At 39.6% G+C, this 21,781-nt stretch overlaps 1 protein-coding gene across 5 annotated transcripts in view; it reads left to right on the top strand.

The window, feature by feature from the left end:
• Positions 1 to 21,781, top strand: part of PPARGC1A (PPARG coactivator 1 alpha) — a 364,171-nt gene that overhangs the window by 324,472 nt on the left and 17,918 nt on the right. For 4 of the 5 annotated variants that reach the window (XM_030270851.4, XM_072928036.1, XM_072928037.1 and 1 more), the window contains 6 exons: positions 6,019 to 6,213; positions 7,181 to 7,303; positions 8,189 to 8,393; positions 12,428 to 12,473; positions 12,582 to 12,655; positions 20,744 to 21,656. In XM_030270851.4, coding sequence (XP_030126711.4) covers positions 6,019 to 6,213; positions 7,181 to 7,303; positions 8,189 to 8,393; positions 12,428 to 12,473; positions 12,582 to 12,655; positions 20,744 to 21,656 — 1,556 coding nt within the window. Of the gene's footprint in view, positions 1 to 6,018; positions 6,275 to 7,180; positions 7,304 to 8,188; positions 8,394 to 12,427; positions 12,474 to 12,581; positions 12,656 to 20,743; positions 21,657 to 21,781 lie in introns of those variants that run through there. The other variant, XM_072928038.1, reaches the window with a different exon arrangement.

Below are 21,781 nucleotides of genomic sequence, written 5' to 3'. Positions count from 1 at the left end.
TCCACATTCCATATGAAGGGCGGTGGGGCTGCTGAAATCGGAAGGCAGGCTCTGGATTCAGGTGATCTTTGCCTGCAGGTACATGTGAGGAGTATGAATATAGCTGTCTCCTTCAAGAAAAGAAAATATCTTGTTTCCTTTCCATACCCTGAAGGCATTTGCACAGGGGTGGTGATAATTAATCCCCATATTTCTACTTCATATAAAGAAATCTAGCTGTAATTTTCTCCTAGTGGGACTCCATTTTGTTTTTAAAGATAATTGATAGCTCTGGACTTAAGCATTTCAATTATGGGAGTGTCTCTTGGGGACCAGACTAACAGACCTTGGAAAAATGTTCTAATGCAAATGCATCATGTGAATTTTTACTGTAAGACAATGCAGGATGCCCAAGGGTTTGCAAAGCAGTTAAACAGTAAAATAAAAGCTGGGAAAGTTCTTCAAATATATAAGGGCATGGGACTGGTTGTAAGAAGGTAAGGTGGAACAAGTGGTTCACCACTTGGACCACTAATTCATCTTTGGCAATGGGTTCAGCCAGCTCTAAGCGGAGGAAAAAGAGGCGCTTGCCTTGGACCATGAATGGAAAAGGCAGTAAAATCATGACAGCTCTGTCTGTGCCATGCCATGGCAGGCTGGCTCCTTCTGTACCCGAAGAGGGAAAACTTGGGCTGTAGTTCTTTCATGGTCCTTGACTTCAGTTCTCATTTTTCTCTGTCAGGAGTAGGAATACCAACCAGCCTGCATCCTAATCCGTGTACACCTCCTACCCTCCCAGTGCTTCTGTCCAGCCTGTGGCTCCTTATTCTCTTGTGACAAAGCTTGGTTTGTGAGGCCAGGGCTGAGACAGTATCTGCCCCTACTGCTGCATGTTTGTTGACAGGAGGAGCTCAGGGCCTGAGTGGTGTTAATGAGCTTTTCAGCACCTCTGCATCCTTATGTGCAAAAAAGGGTGAATCTGTACCCCTCATTTCTTAAAGAAAAGACCATTTTAAGGGCATCCTTATGCCAAAATTTGTAATTAAGGAATTAAGTCCTGTTGGAAATCCCTGGTGTGCTCACAAGTCAATTTTGTTTGTTTGAAAGTAGAGCCATAATGTATTAGTATTTTTAGATCATTCGTATTTTCAGCTAGAGGAAAATATTTTATTTTCTTTGTAAATTGTGCTATGAATAGATCTTAGGCTGATGAGGAGAAATGAGTCGATATGTTGAAATGGTGATCCCTTGTGAGTTGTGGTGTACACCTGGCTGCTCTGAATTGCTTACCAAGCTGGGCTGCTGGAGTGGTGACAGCTTCTGCCAGCTGTGGATCTGTCCCAAAGTTTCCTGGGCATTTTACAAAGATGTGGCGAGCTGCCACTGCTCCCAGCTCCTTGGGGCTGTGGATTAATAATGCAGCTTAGACCCTGATCTTTCAGTATGAATCACAGTGGGCCCATGTGCTACTCAAATTGTCAGTAAAGAAGCTTCAGAGCATCATCATTCATTAGCTGATTTCACTCCTTGAGATACAGTCAGCAGAAGTTGTGCATGTACTAATCACAATTAAAGGGAGAACAGAAGTCACCCAAAGGGAATATGTTGGAGATACTATTAATATTTTGAAAATATTTTCTAAGAGATGGGCTTGATTCTCTTCTGGAATGGACCAATGTACCCGTGCTGATGACAAGAGCTACAGGATAATCCTGAGTGAGGACATCTGCGCACTGGCTTCGGGATTTTCCAGAAGGGATCACAGAAACACAGATAGGTTGGAAGGGACCACAGTGGGTCAGCTGGACCAACCTCCCTGCTCAAGCAGGGCCATCCTAGAGCATGTGGCACAGGATTATGTCCAGGCAGTTCTTGAATATCTCCAGTGGCAGAAACTAAACACAGCCTCTCTGGGCAACCTGTTCCAATACTCTGTCATTCACAGAGTAAAGAAGTTTCCTCATGTTCAGGTAGAACATTTTGGGCATCAGTTTCTCCCCACTGAATCTTGTCCTGCTGCTTGGCATCACTAAGCAGAGCCTGTCTCCATCCTCCTGCCACCCTCCCTTCAGGTACTGACAGACATTGATGAGCTCCCCTCTCAGTTGGGTCTTCTCGAGGCTGAACAGGCCCAGCTCCCTCAGCCTGTCCTCATAACAGAGACGCTCCAGTCCCTTCAGCATCTTTGTGTCCCTCCTCTGGGCCTGTTCCAGGAGCTCCACGTCTCTCTTGTACTGAGGAGCCCAGAACTGGACACTGCACTGCAGATGCCCCTCACAAGGGCTGAGTAGAGGGGTAGGACCACCTCTCTCAGCCTGCTATCAGTGGTCTCCCTAACACACCCCAGAGTGATGGTAATGACAGAGATTTTAAAATGTTGCATGATTTTTTTTAAAGGAAGAAAATTCAAGGATAAATTACAGCATTGCTCCCTATAGGCACCCTAAAGGGATGCCTGTGAATGACAGCATGGACAAGCTTCTGTTACACCTCAGTCTTTGGCCTCTGTGAATTGCCAGCAAGTAACAGGTACTACAGACATAGAATACTAACCACGGGGTGAGCCCAGCTCCATCAATAGTCAGAATAAGCAAAAGAAGAGGAATCATCAGGGGTAGAGGATTTAAATACCTTTGCGTGGGTAAATTATCAACTCATTTCACTGGCCAAAGAGAGAATATCTCTGGAGACATTTTACTGAAGGCAGAAATGCAATTAGATTGTTACACAACTATTACAGTGTTTTCAGACAAAGAAGTATTTTTAGCGCTGTAGAAATATTAAAGTATTAGAGCAAAACATGTAACAGCAGAGAAGACCACAGTTAGAAACTTTCCATGGTCTTTGAACTTTTAGATTACTCATGTTTGAGGATTGATGTTCTGGCAGTTTACCTGTGTTGAATTCACCCATAAAGAGTGACATAAATACCAAACTTTATTTCCTTTCAGAGCTAATGGCATTCTGGTATGCTGGAAACACAGAAGTACATGCATTCATTGGCATACTTGTTTTCCTTGCCTCCTTCATCTGAGTGAAAATTTACAGGGATCAAAATATCTCTGGCCCCAGTGTCTTTATGCTAATGTAACAGTGTGATTTGGAAGTGATGCATAACTGCTTCTGCATTAAAAAGGCAAGTTAGCAACAGTCATTATGAGTTATTTTCATAGAAGTTTAATTATTGCATTTGCCATGCAGCTTTACATTTGAGATTATCCTCTGGTCCTTTTTCTTACACACTGTAGTTCATTTAGGTAGTCTAAATACCTAAGATCTGCTCCTATAAAGAGAAGCAAATCCTTCTTGTAAGATCTTGCTTGAAGTTAGGGACATGGTGGAGTCAGTTCCAGAGAGCACACAGCACATCCTCTGGCCTTGGCAGGGGTGGAGGGTGCTTGACTCCTCCTGTTCCACCAAGCCTGTGTGGTGAGCAGGTTGGATGCCAGTCTGAAATGTGAATTTCTGCAGTGACAGTGCTGAAACCGTGAAAGAGCCTGCATGTGGCCATGGTGTTGCTTCTCCCCAGTGCTGTCAACACCAAGACTCAGACTGGAATAGCAAAGGAGAAAGCTGCTGCTTCAGTGATTATTGCTCAGACATTGATGTACCCAACCATCTCTCCCTCTGCATCTCTCTCAGTACCATTCCTGCTGTATCTAATAATTGTGTTTCTTTATAAACAGTGATTTAGGACAATTAGGAGCAATAGCATAGTTAAACCTTTAAGAGGTTATCTAGCAATGTCATTTTCTTGACTAATGTGTTCCTGCTGCCATGTCGTTTGTGAATAGACATGTGTTAGCCAGCTAGTGTGCTTCATCTGTGGTGACTTTGATTTATTTGCTCTGTAAATTGGGACTGAAGCAATAATAGAAAGTGACATTAATTGTTTAACAGAGTCCTCTTTGTCACATCCTCTGCTTTCTCTGGGGTGTTTGAATGTTGAAACTTGTACAAAACTAATTGAAATTGCTGTGATGAGGACCAGTGTCCACTCAACTTTCTGTTCTTGAATGTCAGCCACTTGAATGTCTGTTTAAAGCATGAGAGTTGAGCAGCTAACAGCAAATATCAGGATTTCTTCTGGCATGCTATTATTAAAGAAGGCATTTCCTGTTAGAAATAGCAACACTTGCAGCTTCACTGTCAGTTTTATAAGCTGCAGGGCCCAGCAGGGTGCCCCACAAGCTGGACTTGCTGAAGAAGTTCCTGGTGTAGGGCTGGGGTCAGGCAGCCAAACCAGCTCATGGACACCCTAGGCTCGAGTGCTGGCTCTCACACCATTCATCCCACCACCTGTGAGGGACTTGAAATGCCACTGGGAAAAAACACTGGTACACACTTTCTTGCCCAATAATGCCTTTTCTTACTATTCTAGAAGTCACACAGTAATTTTCCTCTCAGAAAGTAGCTGTGAAAGCTGGATTCGGAGTGTGGTTTAATTTGGCTCCTTTCTGCCACTTTCATTTTCTACACACTGAATTATCACAGCTGTGTGCATATATGTGCTAAGTATGGTGGAAATCACCTGATACCAAAATTGGGATACTTTTTCTCAGTGACCAAGTGCCTTTTGGCCTTTCAAGTAAATGCTTCTCCTTAGCCTTAGCTTGCCTGGGTATTTATTTGTTTCTTGGAGATGATGCTGTAAGCACCAGAACAGGGCTCTGCCTTAGCTTTCTAGCTCAAAGACAGCTTTTATGTTAGAAGCTGCGAGGTGTGATTTGGCAGAGAAACCTAGCAGGAGCAATTATCTGCGTGGTTTATGATCATCTCTGTTCAGAATCTGCTAGATAAAAGTATTACTGAAAAAAGTCATGCTAAGGGGATACCCAGATTCACTTGATTATTTTTTTCCAAAGTGTAACTTGCCAATGTTTTGCCTTTGCCTTTTTTACCTTCTTTTTTTGCTTGCTTGTTTGTCTTGCTGGTATTGTTTGTCTTGCTAGTTCACTTTCTTACTTTGAGATTTGAATTTAGCTGAAATTTTTTCACAGTGGGGACCTGGAACATGATGGGCTATTCTGAAGGTGGTGGAGAAACTCCCATTTTGATATCACTTGAATCAGTGAAATGCTTTTCATTTACTTCAATAGCACTAGGATCAGCCTTGGAGTCCTAGATAATTGATCTGTCAAGATCAATTTCCAATCTCTCTGAAAAATAGATATAATGATTTTTACTCAGTTCTGTTTCTCAGTTCTAACTCTCAGCACTCAAAATATCTGTATCTGAATATACAGTAGGGACTATATTTCATTAAAAATCACGAGGCACTTAAATTTACTCATTTTGACAAAAAGAACTCTTGCTGCTGAAATAAGATATAAATTAAAATTATAGGCACATCTGATTAGAAATTAATCTACTTTTTATAATTGCAGTCGGAATTTGATAAGTGCATACAATAGTGTATTGAGCACTCAAAAGACATGATTTGAAAGGACAACTTCAAAGGCAACCTGCCTAATATGTTTCTTTAACAGAAACCCAAACAACCTGTCATTTACAATATGAGTGCTGCTGGCTATTCTTACACCAGAAGCTGTTTGGTTTTGGAACAAGGATTTGCAGAAGTGTGGAGGGGAAACCCTTTCTTGCTTACTCTGAACCATATAGGTGAATGAAGTTTTCTGTGTTTTGGTGTCCTGATTAGCTGTCTGATTCCTGTAATTTTGTCAGGTCAGTTAGCTGGTGTTTAGTGTTTAAGAGCAAAAGAAAGGGAGAGCCTGGGCTGACACCATCATTAATGTAATACAATCCCTGAGTGATTACTTATCATTCTTAACACCTGATAAAAAAAAATAGAATTGTGGAAGAAAAGTAAACTACCACAAAGTAAACGAGTGCAAAGAGATTTCTTTTGAACAGAAATGGATCATTTTATTTTACCTAATTACATTGTCTGAGATTCTGTTGCAGGTTCCTCTTTTAAGGGCCAGTTTAACTACATGTTGTCTGCTTGTTCACACGCAGAGGCATCACTTTGTTCCTTTTTTCACCTGGTTCCTCTTTTTGTTTCATCCTCTCCCACAGAAGCTAGATGAAGAGAGCGAGGCAAACTTGCTAGCTGTTCTCACTGAAACATTGGACAGCATCCCTGTGGATGAGGATGGATTGCCTTCATTTGATGCACTGACAGATGGAGATGTGACCAACGAAAATGCCGCTAGCCCCTCCCCAGTGCCCGACGGCGCCCCTCCAACTCAGGAGGCAGAAGAGCCGTCTCTAGTAAGAACCCTTCCTACTGTTTAACAGGAATTGGATGTGCCTCTGGCTACCCGCTGCATGGGTATGATGTAGTCACAGTAAGGTCTGGACATTTCATGTAGACTGGAGAGGAAAATCAAGTAAAGTACTGAAAATTAAGCAGGGGGAAAACCCCTCACCAAATAGCTGTAGGATGATTAATATGGCAGTCTATTAAAAAGTTGTTGAAAAGGTTGTTTTTGAAGCTCTTATGCTAATGGGGCTGACACTTTTGCTTATAATGCTATTCAGATAAATTGGGATAATGGTTCTTAACTCATATTTCTTTTCTCGGGGCTCTTTTTGTTGTGTATGTTTAGACATCATTTTTGGTGATCTCTGAAGAAAGGCTCAATGAGTCTGTTGAGATACAGAGCTGATTTTGTGTCTTTAGCATTGATTTGACCAGTAAGCACCAGCTCAGTGCTAACCAGGGCAAAACTGAATCTTGAATGAGGATGTGGGTGAAACATTATATGCATTTTGCTTAGTAAATCTGGTTTTAGATGTGATTCTATTTCTGCTGAAAGCCTTTTATCACCGGCTTCAGTGGAAACAGAGCCAGATACCTGAATCTTGACACCGTATCCATTAGTCTGTTAAAGTTTATGTCTCTGTATAGATCAGAGGCCTCTTCATGTCAAATAGATCACTGAGAATTTCATTTTGCCCTGGATTCAGAAATCCAAGATCCCTGTCACTTCTGCTTGCCCCACAGTATACTGCACTAAAGGGAGCAGAAATGTGCTGCCAAGCCAGAAGAAAATGAAATCTGTTTACTCTGAGGAATATCAAGTCCTGCTTTTTTGTTTTATTGTACTTTGCTTGCTGAAATTGATATAACTAACTTTAAGTAATTATGCAAAAATGTAGATAAGTCACTTTAATTGATAAAGATGTATAACTTTACTCTTTTCCTTCCATTTCCCTTTCCCTGATGTGTTTGTAGCTTAAGAAGCTCTTGCTGGCTCCAGCCAACACTCAGCTAAATTACAATGAATGCAGTGGTCTCGGCACACAAAACCATGCAAACACTAATCACAGGATCAGAACAAGCCCTGTGGTTGTTAAGGTACAAACTTAATTTTTATAATAAGGGAAAAAAAAAGAAAGTATAATAAGGTCTTTTATGCTTTTAGCAATCAAGCTAGCAGTAGATCTGAATGTATTGTATGTGCTTCTAACTAATTTTTAAAAAATGTGAGTTGTAGACTAGGTTCCAGAAAATCATCTGAGCTCTTTTATGCTCTGAATATTTCATTTATGCCCCTTCTCTTGGCAGAGTTCAGTTGTAGTCACACCTTCTGTTACTCTTACCTACTTTACTGATGCACAGAGTAGGATGGGATATGATAAAATTTGCTGATGGTCTGGTGTGGTTTATGAGTGACTCCAGGATGTGGGACTGCCATTTTCCCAGCTGTCTGAGCTAAGACAAATGACACTGGACTCTTGGCAAAAGATACATATTAGACATTGCTTGGATGGAATGCGGGGCTTGGACATAATTCTGTTAGCAGGCAGTATTAAACAATGTTTGTCTTGCCATGCAGTGTAACTGAAAACAGGCCATTTAGGGGTACTTAAGAGAGTTGTGAATACTGGGCCCAAGCAATCAGTAGCAAATTAAGGTTTAAACCAGCTTATTTTTTTGTTCACACTAAAGGCGCTGTAGGGTCTTGTTAGTTACATGTTGCTGAGTAGGAACATTGCAATGTAGGAGAAATGAAATAAAAAGCTGCATAAATGTCATTTAGGAATTTTAAATGTAATTTTCTTTCCTTGTTCTGCAAACAGTTATTCACAGCTCATAGATCTAGTACACTTAGGCTGAACACTTCATTGAAAATCTCATCTCTTCAGAAAACCTATATCCATTCTGATAAGGTTCAGCTCACTAATTTTAGCTTTACTTTATTTTATTTTATTATTTTATTTTATTTTACCCTGTTTTAAGACTGAGAATTCATGGAGCAATAAAGCGAAGAGCATTTGTCAACAGCAAAAGCCTCAAAGACGTCCCTGCTCTGAACTTCTCAAATATCTGACTACAAATGATGATCCTCCTCACACTAAACCAGCAGAGAACAGGAACAGCAGCAAAGAGAAATGCACCTCCAAAAGGAAGCCCCATCTGCAGTCTCAGACAAATCATCTGCAGGGTAGGTGTGGGACTGCAGAATTCAGCTTTGGTACCAGCAGTAACGCTGGGAAGCTGAAGTACCATGGTTGGGAATACCCTCAATACTTCTTCTGTTGTTTGGATTAGTATTGGAAATCCAGCATCTCTTCTGTGTAAAGACAATTTTAAAACAGTATAAAGAAGTTAGAATTAGTTAGCTAGATTTAGCTTTTAGACATATTTGATCCTTTTATTTATTGCCCCAAGCCTCAGGAAAGGATCTCAGGAAAGGTTTAACAAATACCACATGGTAATATACCAAGCTAGCTGGAGATACTTATTCACAGAGAACTGTACCGTGAAGAAATCATTATACCCCTAAACAAGTTCGGCAGGCCAGTTCATTAGTGAGCTTCTTTCTGTTTTGCTGGAGTAAAACTGAGGGCATTGTTAACCTGCCACATAGCCCTTAAGAGACAATAAATAGTGCTCTCACTGCTACAGAGAAAACAATAAATGTGTCATTCCTGTTAAAGCTGGAATGCTGGTTTGTAATTTTATTTTGTAAATAGTTGGAAGTTTAGCTGCCACCCTGATCTTTCTCTCTCGTTTTTGGATTTTTATGGTCAAAACTAAACACTTGTGTTGACTTTTAGTATCCCCTGATGTGTGAAGAACTGGTCTATATTACAAGTAGCTTCTGTGACAGAGATGCAAGAACTTAAAGCTACTTCTCTCACTTTCTCTCCCTTTCTTTCCCTGTCTGTTTTCCCACGATAAAGGAAAGCTGTAAAATCTTATGAACCCAAAGGGAGGTTTTTAAAATTATTGCTGCTTTAAAATACATCTATGTATTTATGTTGGCTTGGAATCTGGAAGGCCATGTGCCTATCTCAGACACATCAGTGCCAATCCTGGATGCCTCCACTAAAGTCAATGGAAGTTAAATGTCTGCAACAGAGATCAGGATGTGACCCTAAATGTGTTGTTTGGTATTTTCAAAGCAGCAGTTGTAAACTGGATGTTCTTTCTTCTTTTCCTCTCCCTCTTTTTTGCCTTTCAGCCTCCATCAAATCTCTTTTCTCATTCTGCACCAGGAAGTATAAGCAAACTCAATAAAAATAATCTTCCCTTCTTGTCAATTAATATTGTTCTTGCAGCATTCTGACATCCTAAGTATGGGTTTTCTCCTTTATGGTCTTGAATTTTCTGAACAATATTTCTTGTAAGAAGGAAACCTAACTGCCCCTAAAGCTTCCTTATGCCAACTGCCATTTCTGGATGGCTTCAGCAGTCTGCTTTCACAGCAGAATCCAGACTGAACTCTACATGTGAAACCTGGGTCTGTTACTGCAATGTTACTGAAAAACAGAGCTGCCAGAAGTTACAGGGGGCTTTATTAACACTGTTGGATGTTAAGGTGGCAGGTGATAAGGTGTATGATGCTATATGCACATGTATGTTGTACCCATACAGAGATGTGTGTGCATACAGACATACATACAGATTATAAAGTGTTTCTATTCAGATCAGAACTGCTTTTTTTCCCCCAGCTGAGCAATTGTGTAGATTCAGCTCAGAGAGTCAGGGCACACTGGGTTGTGGAAACAGCACGGAGGAGATGTTAGGAAAGTCCAAAGGGACATATATGCTAATATCTGTGCTTAACAAATGACTGCGATTTTAGTGGTCTTGCAGGTGAATTTGCAGCCACAGAGAAATTACCTTCTTCTTTAATTTTCCTATGTTTTAACTTACAGGCTTCTGAAATGTTTTTTCAGCAAATTTGCCTCATACACCAATATATAACTTCAATATCAATGGATTTACATATAATGCAAATACAAGAATATAATGCTTTCAGCTTGGACAGTCAATTTATGCAGAATCAACCTTGCAAATTGAACTGATATTTGCAGACCTACAGTCATTGGTTTATACATTTAATCAAAAGTACAAGAAAATTGGATCTTCTGTTTTAAAAAAAACTATCACAGTCTGAGATTTTCTTTCAAAGTTAGGGAAAGCTCACAAAGGATAAGTCAAATGTTATTTTCCTTTAGGGTTACTGTTGCAAACATATTGCAAACCCACGGGAATGTCCACAAATGCATTCATGCCAAAGATCATCTGTGGTTTTGCACTGAAATTTGCCCATGAGGAAACGTAGTTCTTTTGAACTTGAATGTTTTCAATTTACAGGGACAAGCAACTTGATGTGAACTCTTTTTAATAAAAAAAAACCCCACACTACAGTAGACCTTGAAACTCTAATAAACAGGCACCATGGAAAATGACAGTGTCTTGGCTAAATATTTACACTATCAATAGCTGTATGTGAGTATGAATCCTTTGCAGAAAGAGTATTTGGTCAAACTCTTGCCTAGCAATAAGAAAACTGACGGGTGTTTTGGTATGCGAACTTCTCAGTGGGAGAGCTCAGTGATATCTGCCTAATATTAATACATGGGAGTGTGAGATAATGCCTTGGTTCTGTGCCCATCTCTGGCAGATTTGCACTGTGCCTCAGTGCTTCAGAATTTAATATGTGTATACTCTGATGTGGGACTATTCTGTGGCACTAATAAGAACTAGAAAGAGACTTTTTAGAGATGTAAATAGCTCTTACATGTTCAGCTTCCTTAATCTAAATTGGTTAAGAGTGTGCAGATTTTTATTTCCAAAAAAAGAAAAAAAAAAAAAGGAAAGCCTTTGTATAAAACTTTATCCCAGAGCCTTACTGGAAGATCTGGGTTTTTTAAGACAGTTTTACCTCTAGGTAGCTACAGGCAAACATTAGTATTCCTAGATGTATATAAATTACACACAAAGATGTGTCAGGTTACATTCAGTTTTACTGCACCTGGTGTAATGCACAAATCAGTGGCCATGCTGGACCAGACAAATAACTCGTTGAGGTGCATCTCCTCACTCCAGCAGTGACTTCTGAGGAAGGTGAACCTGAGGTGAAGTTTCCATTTCTCATATGGGGAGGAGAAGAAACAATATGCAGCTTTTGAGAATTAATTTTTTAAAAACCTTATATTACTTCAGAAATGCTCTAGAGCATATAAAAGTAATCAATTTGCATATAAAATCCCTTAATGTTGATGGGAGCTCCAAGCCTGTAATGAATATGAAATATGCAGTAGTGGCACTCTGGACAAAAGATCTGCAGTGCAGGAGTGTTCAAGGGGAACATTTTGTCTTAAGTAATTAATCTGCAGAAGAGATCCCCTGCTGTTGTTCTTGCTACAATGCTCTCTGTGTTTAAAACATCAATCTAACTTCTGAAAAGTAAAATTTGCAAGTACTATAATTTTTAATTTTAAAGGAATCTTAGTTGTACTACAGCATCCTGGTTCTTGGCTTGCTCTGAGAAAATACAATTTTGCATGAGTAAAAGCTGCAAAGACTTACATTTTTATAGCCAGAGCTTTGTTTTTTGCGGATGTCAGGATTGTAGCTGAGAGTTTCAACCCCATTTTTAACCATCTGTGACTATGTCCGTGGTTTGTCATAGTTTGCAGCATAATTTGCAAAAATTTGGACTACAACTGGTTGGACTCTGGCCTCACAGAAACAACCTATTCTCAGTGCTACAGATAAAATTATATCTTGTAGATGTAAAATGAACTGAATATTCATAACGTTCTGTTACTTTGTAGTTATTCTGCTGCTCCTGTTTCCAAATGAAACGTGAACTGTAGTCTAAATTAACACTGAGAGAAGTAACATTTTTGCAGTGTATCCTGTAGAGATCTTCATTGATTTTTAACATGTACCACTCTTCTTCTGAAAGGTTCTTGTCATTTGGGTTCTGTACTGTATTTCAGAGGTACACTAATTGATGTAAATAATTGTTGAAATTTAAGTGCCCTTTTGGTACTAGTAAGTAAGGAATCAGGATGAATATCTTTATTTATCTATCTGGGATACACTGAAATGGCAATTGAACTTTCAGAGCTTGGCCCTGACTACCACATGATTCCAATGCCAAAGTATAAAGAAATGTTTACAGTATACTTTACAGAGTGTTTAAATATTGCATAATTGTTTTCTTTTTTCCTTTAGCCAAACCAACAAGTTTATCACTTCCATTGACACCCGAGTCACCAAAGTAAGTACTAAAAAGTGCAAACATTTATAAAAGGGAGGGGGGTTCAGTAGATTTTGGCTACAGCAACTCCATTTCAGCTTGTTTTTATAAATGTGCCCTGTCTTCCAGTGATCCCAAGGGTTCCCCATTTGAGAACAAGACTATTGAACAAACCTTAAGTGTGGAACTCTCTGGAACTGCAGGTGAGAAATGCAAAATGATGGCTCTTCCTTTAAGCATGGCTTGTGTGTGTTTGTTTACTTTAATATACCACAGGTATGCTGAGATCTCACAGAAGTGTCCAGTATATTCACTTCATTGCAGTTCAGCATTACTTTTTTATTTGGCTACCTGAGAAGAAATGTGTTTGAAAATATGCCTCCAAACCTACACAAGAGAGCATAATTTATGAGAAAATATGAATGAAACCATTTATCTGTTATATTTCTCCATTTCCCCATAGATTTGTGTACTGCTGAGCACCATCTTTCAAAGAGAAACCCCACAGCGCCGTGGGGTATCTGTAACCGATGTTACAGATTTAAAAGTTACGTCATTCAGTCTGTGTCCAGGCCAGTCTAGGGCTGTACATGACTGCATGTTTCAGTGCTTTGCCAGTTCTTGATTAATACATCACAAATAACAGCTTTCTCTTCTCCACTGGACAACTAATTGTTCCATAGCTTAGAGGTAATTTTTAAAAGTGGTATTCATTTAATACTCTTGCTTTTTCTTTTTCTTCCATTAACACACTTCACACAACCTTCCTTTATCTTCTTCCTCCTTTCTGTTCCCTGGATTTGTACCTTTTGAAGATTTGTAGGATTTTTTTTATCATGTAGTGGTTTAGTTCACACGTCACCCATTTAATCATTCATTTAATTTGTCTGCTCTTCTTTCTGCTGAAGTCAGTTCCTTCAGACTCAGATCTGTTTTATGGCATTCCTCTGAACTCTGTTTTGCCTCTGTTTTCTTCAAGTGTCCAGAGCTGAGCACAAAAGAACACACTGAGCTCCATCTGAGCTATTGCCAAGACCATTTTCTTTCTAATTTGTGTAATATTGAAAAATAAGAGGTGTACTTGGCATGTGCTTCTCTCAGGATAGCAGTAGGTTGTAAAATATCTGATATCTGGCATTGAGAGGGAAGGGGTGTATTGCAAAATATGTCTTCGGGTACCACAAATTACTTGGGGCTCCTGAATTCAGTGGCAGCAGCCCCAGGCTGGGTTTGGGTTGGTACACTGGGCTTTCACCTTCCTACAACCATCATTTTACTTTTTCAGAAACTTTTTAATTAGTTCAGCTCTAAAACATGAGCACTTCTCCCTGCTGTCTCCTGGAAGCCTGCAGTCTTAATCATTCTTCTCGTGGCAAAAGGAAACGTTCTTCCTATACATCTTCATTTTGCAAGACCAACATATGCATGGCAGAATTCACTGCATTCAGGAGGATAATCCTGTTCACTGCCAATAAGTGAAGTGAAGTGAAGTAAGGAGAAGCCTCTTCCATCACCACTGGACAGCAAGTCTGCACAAGGGTGCCCATTTGTAAGCATGGATCAGTCAGTCAGTGCTTAGTGCTGCCAACAGAAAGGGGCAGATGAGGTGACTACGGCAGAGTGGTACAAGCAGCCGTTGAAATCACTGAAGGAAGCAGTGTTTTCTCCCAGCCAAAAAGTCAGCAGCCTGCTTTTCCCATCAGCTGACTAGACAGAAATTGGGAGTCAGTCTGACCCCTGGATAGTCCTCTAGTATTGCGTCCATAGTGCAACAGGAATGGTCTTGGTATTACCAAATTCATTCCGCTCCATCAGCTGTGCACAGAGGAGGAAACAAAACAGCTCTGTAGTTGCTTGGACAACATAATCAAGAGAGCTGGTGCATTAAAAAAAAAGCTACAGAAGCTGGCAAACAGCACAACTGGCCACACATGTAAACAGGAATGCTCTACTATTGTAGCAGTGTGTGGCTACAGTGAGGATCGTGATCCAGGGAGGCCGCAAGGACAACAGGGCAAATAGACAAGTCTCTGTTGTTTAGCAAGGAAGTCCATTTTATTCCCCCCCACCCCCCCATGCCAGGGCCCAGAGCCGAGAGCAGACAGATCAGACCCAGGGCTGTGGGGTTTTATCAGGTGTCCCAAGGGAGGAGTTTTAAGATCAGATTACAGCCTCTTCGGGAAGGGGAGGCTCTACATACTATGATTCTGTGATTTCTTTTCCCCTCTGGAAGTAAAAGAAGTTAGCTAGGAAATAACCTGATGATATTCAGGAAGAATAAGAATGGGAGTGTTGTGTGGCCAGGGAGCTGGGCAGTGTTCCCAAGCAGTGTACATAATGGTGGCTCTTGGACTTCATGTTGCACTTGCTCTGGTCTTCACAGTGCCTAGTGAGGAGCTTTCAGGAGATCATGCAGTAGCTCTTTTAATCTCTGTCTGCATATACAAATAGTTTTTATTTTCATTTTCATGTATGTATGTAAACCTATAAAAAGATGCATGTCTTGCTTTTTAAGTAATTTGTACTGCAGTAGTTTTGTGTCCTAAGTCTGCCTGTACTGGAAGCAAAGTACCTAATAGAAACAGCCTGGAGTACTGAAGAACTTACAGCAGATGTGTGTGTGTAAATCATGGCAGAATTGGGACCCACTTCAGTTAAAAAAACAACCAAAAATAAAACAGGGAAAAAAGTAGTGGCAGTAGTGATTAATAATACCTTGAAGTTCTTTAGTGAGAACCCTGGCAACTCCAAATTATATCCAGATAACCGCATTGCTCATTGTCCTTATATAGGGCAGCTTGCACCATACAAGCACTATTTATTATAATTTAAATAGGAGTTACCTTGATCTCACTACTGAATTGAAAAGACCATTAGCAGTGCTGCTTGCACTATTGAAGCACAAAGTATTTTAATATAAATAGCAACTCCCTTGATCTCTCTGCTGAGAACAACATTGCTTCCCTCACTGATGAATTAACTATAGACCAGAAAAATAAATAAATAAAAACATTTCCCACATGAGCCATCAATCTTCGTCACACACACATTTTGGATTCATGTATCTAAAGTCAAACTGAAACCATTCTCTTGCCAGTGCTATATCTTGCTTTACAACAGATTTGTTAGTAGTCGTGAGTGTAACTTTGTCCTCCCTGAAACTGTCAAAACATCGATTTGTTCAATTACAAGGAACAAATATTCTTTGAAGTGTTTTCATGGCATACATAATTCTTTCAATACACTTTAAGTGTCCTAAGTCCACTGCTGTATAAGGTCCTATCTCTTGAAGGTGATTATTCTAAGGAAGCTGGACCAGAACATCATGGTATGGAGGAAGTCCTAGGTGATGATAATGTAGTGAATGAAATTCCTGTGTCAGATCAGTCTTCTGAGTAAGAGACTCAGAAGAGGTGCATCTCTGTTTCCAGATGCATTGCCAGTGCCTTGCTAAGAGGCCATGGGCTTGAACCTCTCCAGCGTCTTCCAGAAGTCTGAGCTGGTTCTGTGCCACCTCCTTCCTCTTTGTCACCAGTCAGAACTGGGGGGGAGGGGGTGGTGGGGATGGATGGGACTGTGCAAGCACAGGGGCTGGAAGGATGGCTCACCTTCTGGAGGTGGCAGTGTTTATCTTGGCCCTCAAGGGCTCCTCAGTTATTGTTTTAGACTTTTGGTTGTCTTAGACAAACTTCTGAAAGCCAGATGTTAGATAGCATGGCTTCTAATAAATCTCTCTCTGTTCCCTGTGTCTTAAACCTTCACACCTAAATACTGAAAGCCACCATTTAAGTACATTAAGTCAGTTTACGTGCCTATGGCTCGATCAGTAACTAGAAGACTATTTCCACCCTCTTGGTGAAGAGCCTCTCATTTGATACAGATCCCTATAATTTATTGTAGTGTAAAACTCCTCACCGGTCTTGGGGAAAAAAATTTATTTTTCTGAAAAGATGGCAGAAAAAGCTATGTTTTCTGTCATCAGAAAAGCTGATGTACACAATCAGGTTGAAGAGTGATTTGGAATTTGTGACCATCATTGAGGATACTAATACCCTGCTATTTGCCCACCTCTAGATTTGTGTTACTTCTTACTTGTCAGAACAAATACTTAAAATCTGTCATCTAAGAACTTCTTTGACCTCAAAATGATTTCTGATAAAATGAGATGTGAGATGGAGAGAGTTGTCCAGAGGGAATAAAATCTAGTGAGTTATTTGATGTTTTTAGGTATCTGTGTTTATTCTTTCCAGTACTGACAACAGAATTAAACTGAATATTCAGCAAGCATGTAGTTTTTTATTATATCATGACTATTTAATTTTATTACATTTCCCTAGCTTCTGCAATCTAGTGCCATACAAATGCTCTTCTTCTACTGAATTGAGCTGTTATCTTGTGGTCATTTTTTAAAGTGGCCTTAAATAATGCTTCTCTTGACAATCCATTTTCAAACTCAAAAGGTATGAAAGAATTCATTTTCAATGCCTCTCAAAAGCCCAGTGCACATGTAGAAAGGTTCCAGGACTGCATTCCCCAAAATACACTAATTATCAGCCCACTCAAAACACAGCAAACATCATCAAACATTTGAATGCTGAGTTACTGCAGAGATTTAGAAATATCTGTGTCTACATAAAACACTATTGAAAATCAGTCCTAGGAAGTCCAGATGTCACTTTTAATGCAAAGGCACTCCCCTAATTTCTGCTTATCAACCTAGCTGAGCTAAATGAGTTACACTACAAGTTTTCTTTAAAGTGGCGTTTTGGAATATATTGAAAGTAGTTTCACCCTCCCAGAGACTTTCTGGAAAGAAGTTGCTTGGCCAAGGTGGCAGAGTTGACACATATGCAAATACCTTTTGTTGCACAGACACAGGGAGGATGGTGCTGCTTTGGCAGCAGTGCTGGCAATTTGATATATGCTGTTTTCTAGCACAGGATCATGGAGTGAGTTTGTAGTGTATAGACAGAGCAAGGCAAAGTGCAAACGTACCATTTACCAAAGCTATTCAATTAAGGAAAAGTCCCTACAAAGAAAATGGTTTTATAGCATGTCATGAAAAAATACTTGCCTTTTACTTTAAAAAGAAAAAAGACTGTTTAAGGGGGTTGATTGTAGAGTATGTACCACTTCTAACAGATTTGCTGTGCAGAAGTACATAAGTGTGAGTGATGTAGAGGTACTTGTTTATTATAGAGCACATTTCAATGCAGTAATCATAAATATTGCTAAGGTTGTGCTCTGTTGAAATATGACCTACATACTCTTGATTGTTTGTGTTACGTGATTTGTCTGACACCCATTACATTCTGGGTAATGGCAGCCATTTGTTGCTGTGCACAGCAGGCTCTTTTGACAAAAGAAAATAGGCAGCAATAAAAAAGCTATAGTCTGAATTACATTCTGCACAGCGCTGCACTGCTGAGAGTTTGTGCAAGTGTGTTAACAATGCTCTGAACTGCCTCTTGTCAGCCTTCAGCCTGTAATGGCCATCTGTCCTTCCATAAATCTGTCAAAACCTGCTAAGTTCAAGAGAGAGTACAGAATATACCTTGTACTGTCAATTCCTAAACGTATACATTGGGGAGAAATCAGTGTGTGTGAAATAATCCAGTGGTTATAGAATATTGTAACGCCATTGATGTGGGATCATGGCCCTCGGTGAAGATTACCAGGGATTAGAGTGAAGATGAACAAGTGCAGCCAACTGTTTTTCTCAGAATTCAGTTTGGAGATGGGTCAGGGAGCACTGTGGAGGTGGACTTGGAGTGGTGACGTGTATTCAAAACTTCACTCCCTCTTCCATCCCCCAGTGTAGGTTTGTTCAAAAGTTAAGTGAACATTTTCCATCTTTTATCTGTTTCTGCTTGCCTGTGCGCTTCCTGCTTCTGCTAAAATCCAGGAAAAAAGCCAGAATGCCACGAGGAAGCCCTTTCTTAGGCTGTCCCAGCCCTGTTCTGCCAGCAAGGGAAGTGCCAGTAAATTTAGCTCAGGCTGTACTTTCATGAGGGGTTTTTTTGGTACTTGGCCCCCCTGCCCCGCACCCCCGCCGGCTCCTTTTCTGAAGATTATTGGACTCCTTGTCAGGTTTCTGGAAATGTTATACTATATGTTTTACTTGCTTATTTCCAGGACAAGCTTTAAAGAAGTGGAATTTGAAATAAGATTTTATTTTGAATGTTGGATTATCTTTGGGGTTACTTTGCCTGAAATTCTTAAATATACATGTTCATTGTGGAGTGGTTGTATTTTTGTTTAATTCTTTCTTTAAAACAACATCCAAAAACCCAGTAACTAATGCCAGAATTTCTCATGGACTGTATAATTTCACAGGTAAAAATGTAATTTAAATTTTTGTTTTCTAGAAAATTGTTTACTGAAGTATTTGTTCAATCTGAACATGAAGCTTTAACTTTGAAAGTACTACTGCAGATTTTTGAATAGGACTGTTCTCTTCATTTTAGCAAAACTTCACTTGGTAGTCAAAATATTTGTCAGTGAGGAGATGCATAAGGTAAGAAATAGTTAGGGCTGTCTCAAGAGAATTTTTGGGAAGAAGAAAGAAAAATTTTGAGGACTTAGAGGAAATAATTTAACAGTGATGGCTCCACAAAATTTTTTTAGTATTAAATTTAAATTTGGAGTAACTAATGTTTTAGGTGCCATGATCTTTGCCTCAGTTTCCTTGAATTTTGTGGTGTTAGGCAAAGTCTTTACATGGCCATGGGTAGCTCATAACGATTTTTTCCAAACATGCTGGCAAAATCAAGCATGTCTCTCACATCAAGTATGCATGCCTTGGTCCTTCTATTTTCTTATTTTCAGAAAGAAATTCATAGTAGATAATGCAGTGGGACTCCCAGTCTCCATTTATGCTCCTTAGGGAGCACTGTGCATTGATGGACGCTTTTCCTTCTTTACAGCAAAACACTATAAAACAAGTTCCATTTGCATTGATCTGCTGAGCTGTATTGCCTGTTTAAAAATACAAACCAGAGTTCTATAACTATGTTTGAAACACACATTTCCTGTAACTCTGTCTGCCCTCTCTTTTCATTCTGGCTAAAGAACTAATGGAAAGCTCATTACTTGGGCTAAAAGTATTCTTGGACAGCATGAGCCTCTGGATTGCTTAGTGATGGTCTGGATTACCTTGGAGAACTCCCTAATCTCTGTCTATTTTGTTAATTTTTAAGAATATATTACTAAATTATATTAGTGTCAATTGAACAGAAGCAAATTTTACAAACATAACATACTAAGTACCTTCCTGAAGAGAAATTATTTTCTGAACAGTGTCTGCTGTTTTCTGTTGCTCTGCCCTGATGTCTGGGATTATCCTTCTGTAAAATCTGAAGAAATTCTTTGATTTCTGTATAAAATATTGAAAGTTATATTCTACCCTTATAAAAATAATGGGAAGATGTTGCTTCAGTTCCTAGGCTTTACTGGAATGTGCTGTAGTCCTTCCTACAATTTCATCTCATCACAGTGATACAATCTATTACAGTTATGTAAATAATCCTGTTAGTTAGCAGTATATTTAGTAATTGAATACTAATTTAATACTAACCTAATAACTAATACTAAGACTTACCTGTTTCATTTTGAATCCATACTGCATGATTCTCACCAAGATTTAGTTTTAAATGCAAAGGTTCATTACATTTGTGGTTATATTATTGTTCATTTGGGTTTCAGTTGCAGAACCACATTTCAGGCAAAATGTATTAATTACGCTCAAGGAGTGTATTAGACATACATTCTCAATGGTTTCCTAAGTTAATGAACTCTGGAAACAAAGAGTCATTGCCACTGAGGTAGGGTGACTGTATTTCATTGCATTTAAGTTCTGCGTCCTTTGGTGCCACTCATTTATTTCTCTTGGCTGTGCTTTTATCCAGGTTCTTCTTTGCTAAGTTCTTTATGTTTTTGATGGTGCCAGTCTTTTGACTTTTCATTTTTACATCAAAATCTATTTTGTATTTAACAAAAACGTCTTTGGGGTTTTATCTCTTGATCTTTTCTATCAAAACCTACAGAGAGAGGGGCGGATGTCATGGAGGAAGGGGAGGGGCAGAAATTATGCTGGAGATTGATGGTAATGCATTAGTATTGTTGCTATTGTTGTTACCAGACCTTTGGTAGTTTTATTCTCAGTATTAGCAGTGTTGAAGTGACATAAAATGGGTCTTGCTTTGTATCTATTTTAAGAAGCATATGAGCCACCGTTATAAACATTGTATGTGTGCTTAAAAGCATTCTGTACCTCCTTTTACTCCCTGTAGGCCTAACTCCACCGACGACCCCTCCTCATAAAGCCAACCAAGATAATCCTTTTAGGACTTCACCTAAACTGAAGTCATCATGCAAGACTGTTGTACCACCTTCAAAAAAGCCCCGCTATAGTGAGTCTTCCAGTTCTCCAGGAAATAACCCAATCAAGAAGGGTCCAGACGAGTCTGAGCTGTACCCACAGCTTAGCGAGACTACAGTACTGTCCAGTGGACATGAGGAGAGAAAGACAAAACGGCCCAGTTTGCGGCTGTTTGGTGACCATGACTACTGTCAATCTGTGAATTCAAAATCGGAAATACACATTAAAATATCCCAGGAACTTCAGGACTCCAGACAACCAGAATTTAAGGATTCTTCACCTGGGTGGCAGTGTCAGATTTGTTCTTCTTTAGAACAAGACCAGAATTTCAAGAAAGAGACTTTACAGACAAATAAGCAGGGATCCCATGGTAATAACAGAAAACAGCTCCAAGACCAGGAAATTCGGGCTGAACTGAATAAGCATTTTGGTCACCCCAGCCAAGCTGTTTTTGATGAAGAAGCAGATAAGAGCAGAGAACTAAGGGACAGTGATTACAGTAATGAACAATTCTCCAAACTACCTATGTTTATAAATTCAGGACTAGCAATGGATGGTCTGTTTGATGACAGTGAAGATGAAAGTGATAAACTATGCTACCCTTGGGATGGGACACAAGCCTATTCATTATTTGATGTATCACCTTCTTGCTCTTCTTTTAACTCTCCATGCAGAGATTCAGTGTCTCCACCCAAATCCTTATTTTCTCAAAGATCCCAAAGGACACACTCTAGATCAAGGTCCTTTCCTCAACACAGGTCTTGTTCCCGTTCTCCATATTCCCGATCGAGATCAAGGTCGCCCTGTAGTAGATCCTCTTCAAGGTATGGTACAGCAAATTCATGTATGATCATTGTAGTTAACAAGGCAAACAGCAAAAACTGTAAGAAACTTATGGGAAAGAAAGAAAAAAAGGCAAGAAATAACTTAATCCAGTGCAACTCATTCT

Source organism: Taeniopygia guttata, chromosome 4, assembly GCF_048771995.1.
Source record: "Taeniopygia guttata chromosome 4, bTaeGut7.mat, whole genome shotgun sequence".
NCBI classification, from domain to species: domain Eukaryota; kingdom Metazoa; phylum Chordata; class Aves; order Passeriformes; family Estrildidae; genus Taeniopygia; species Taeniopygia guttata.
Note: the sequence above shows the minus strand (reverse complement) of the source record. Positions and strands in the feature narration are given on the sequence as shown.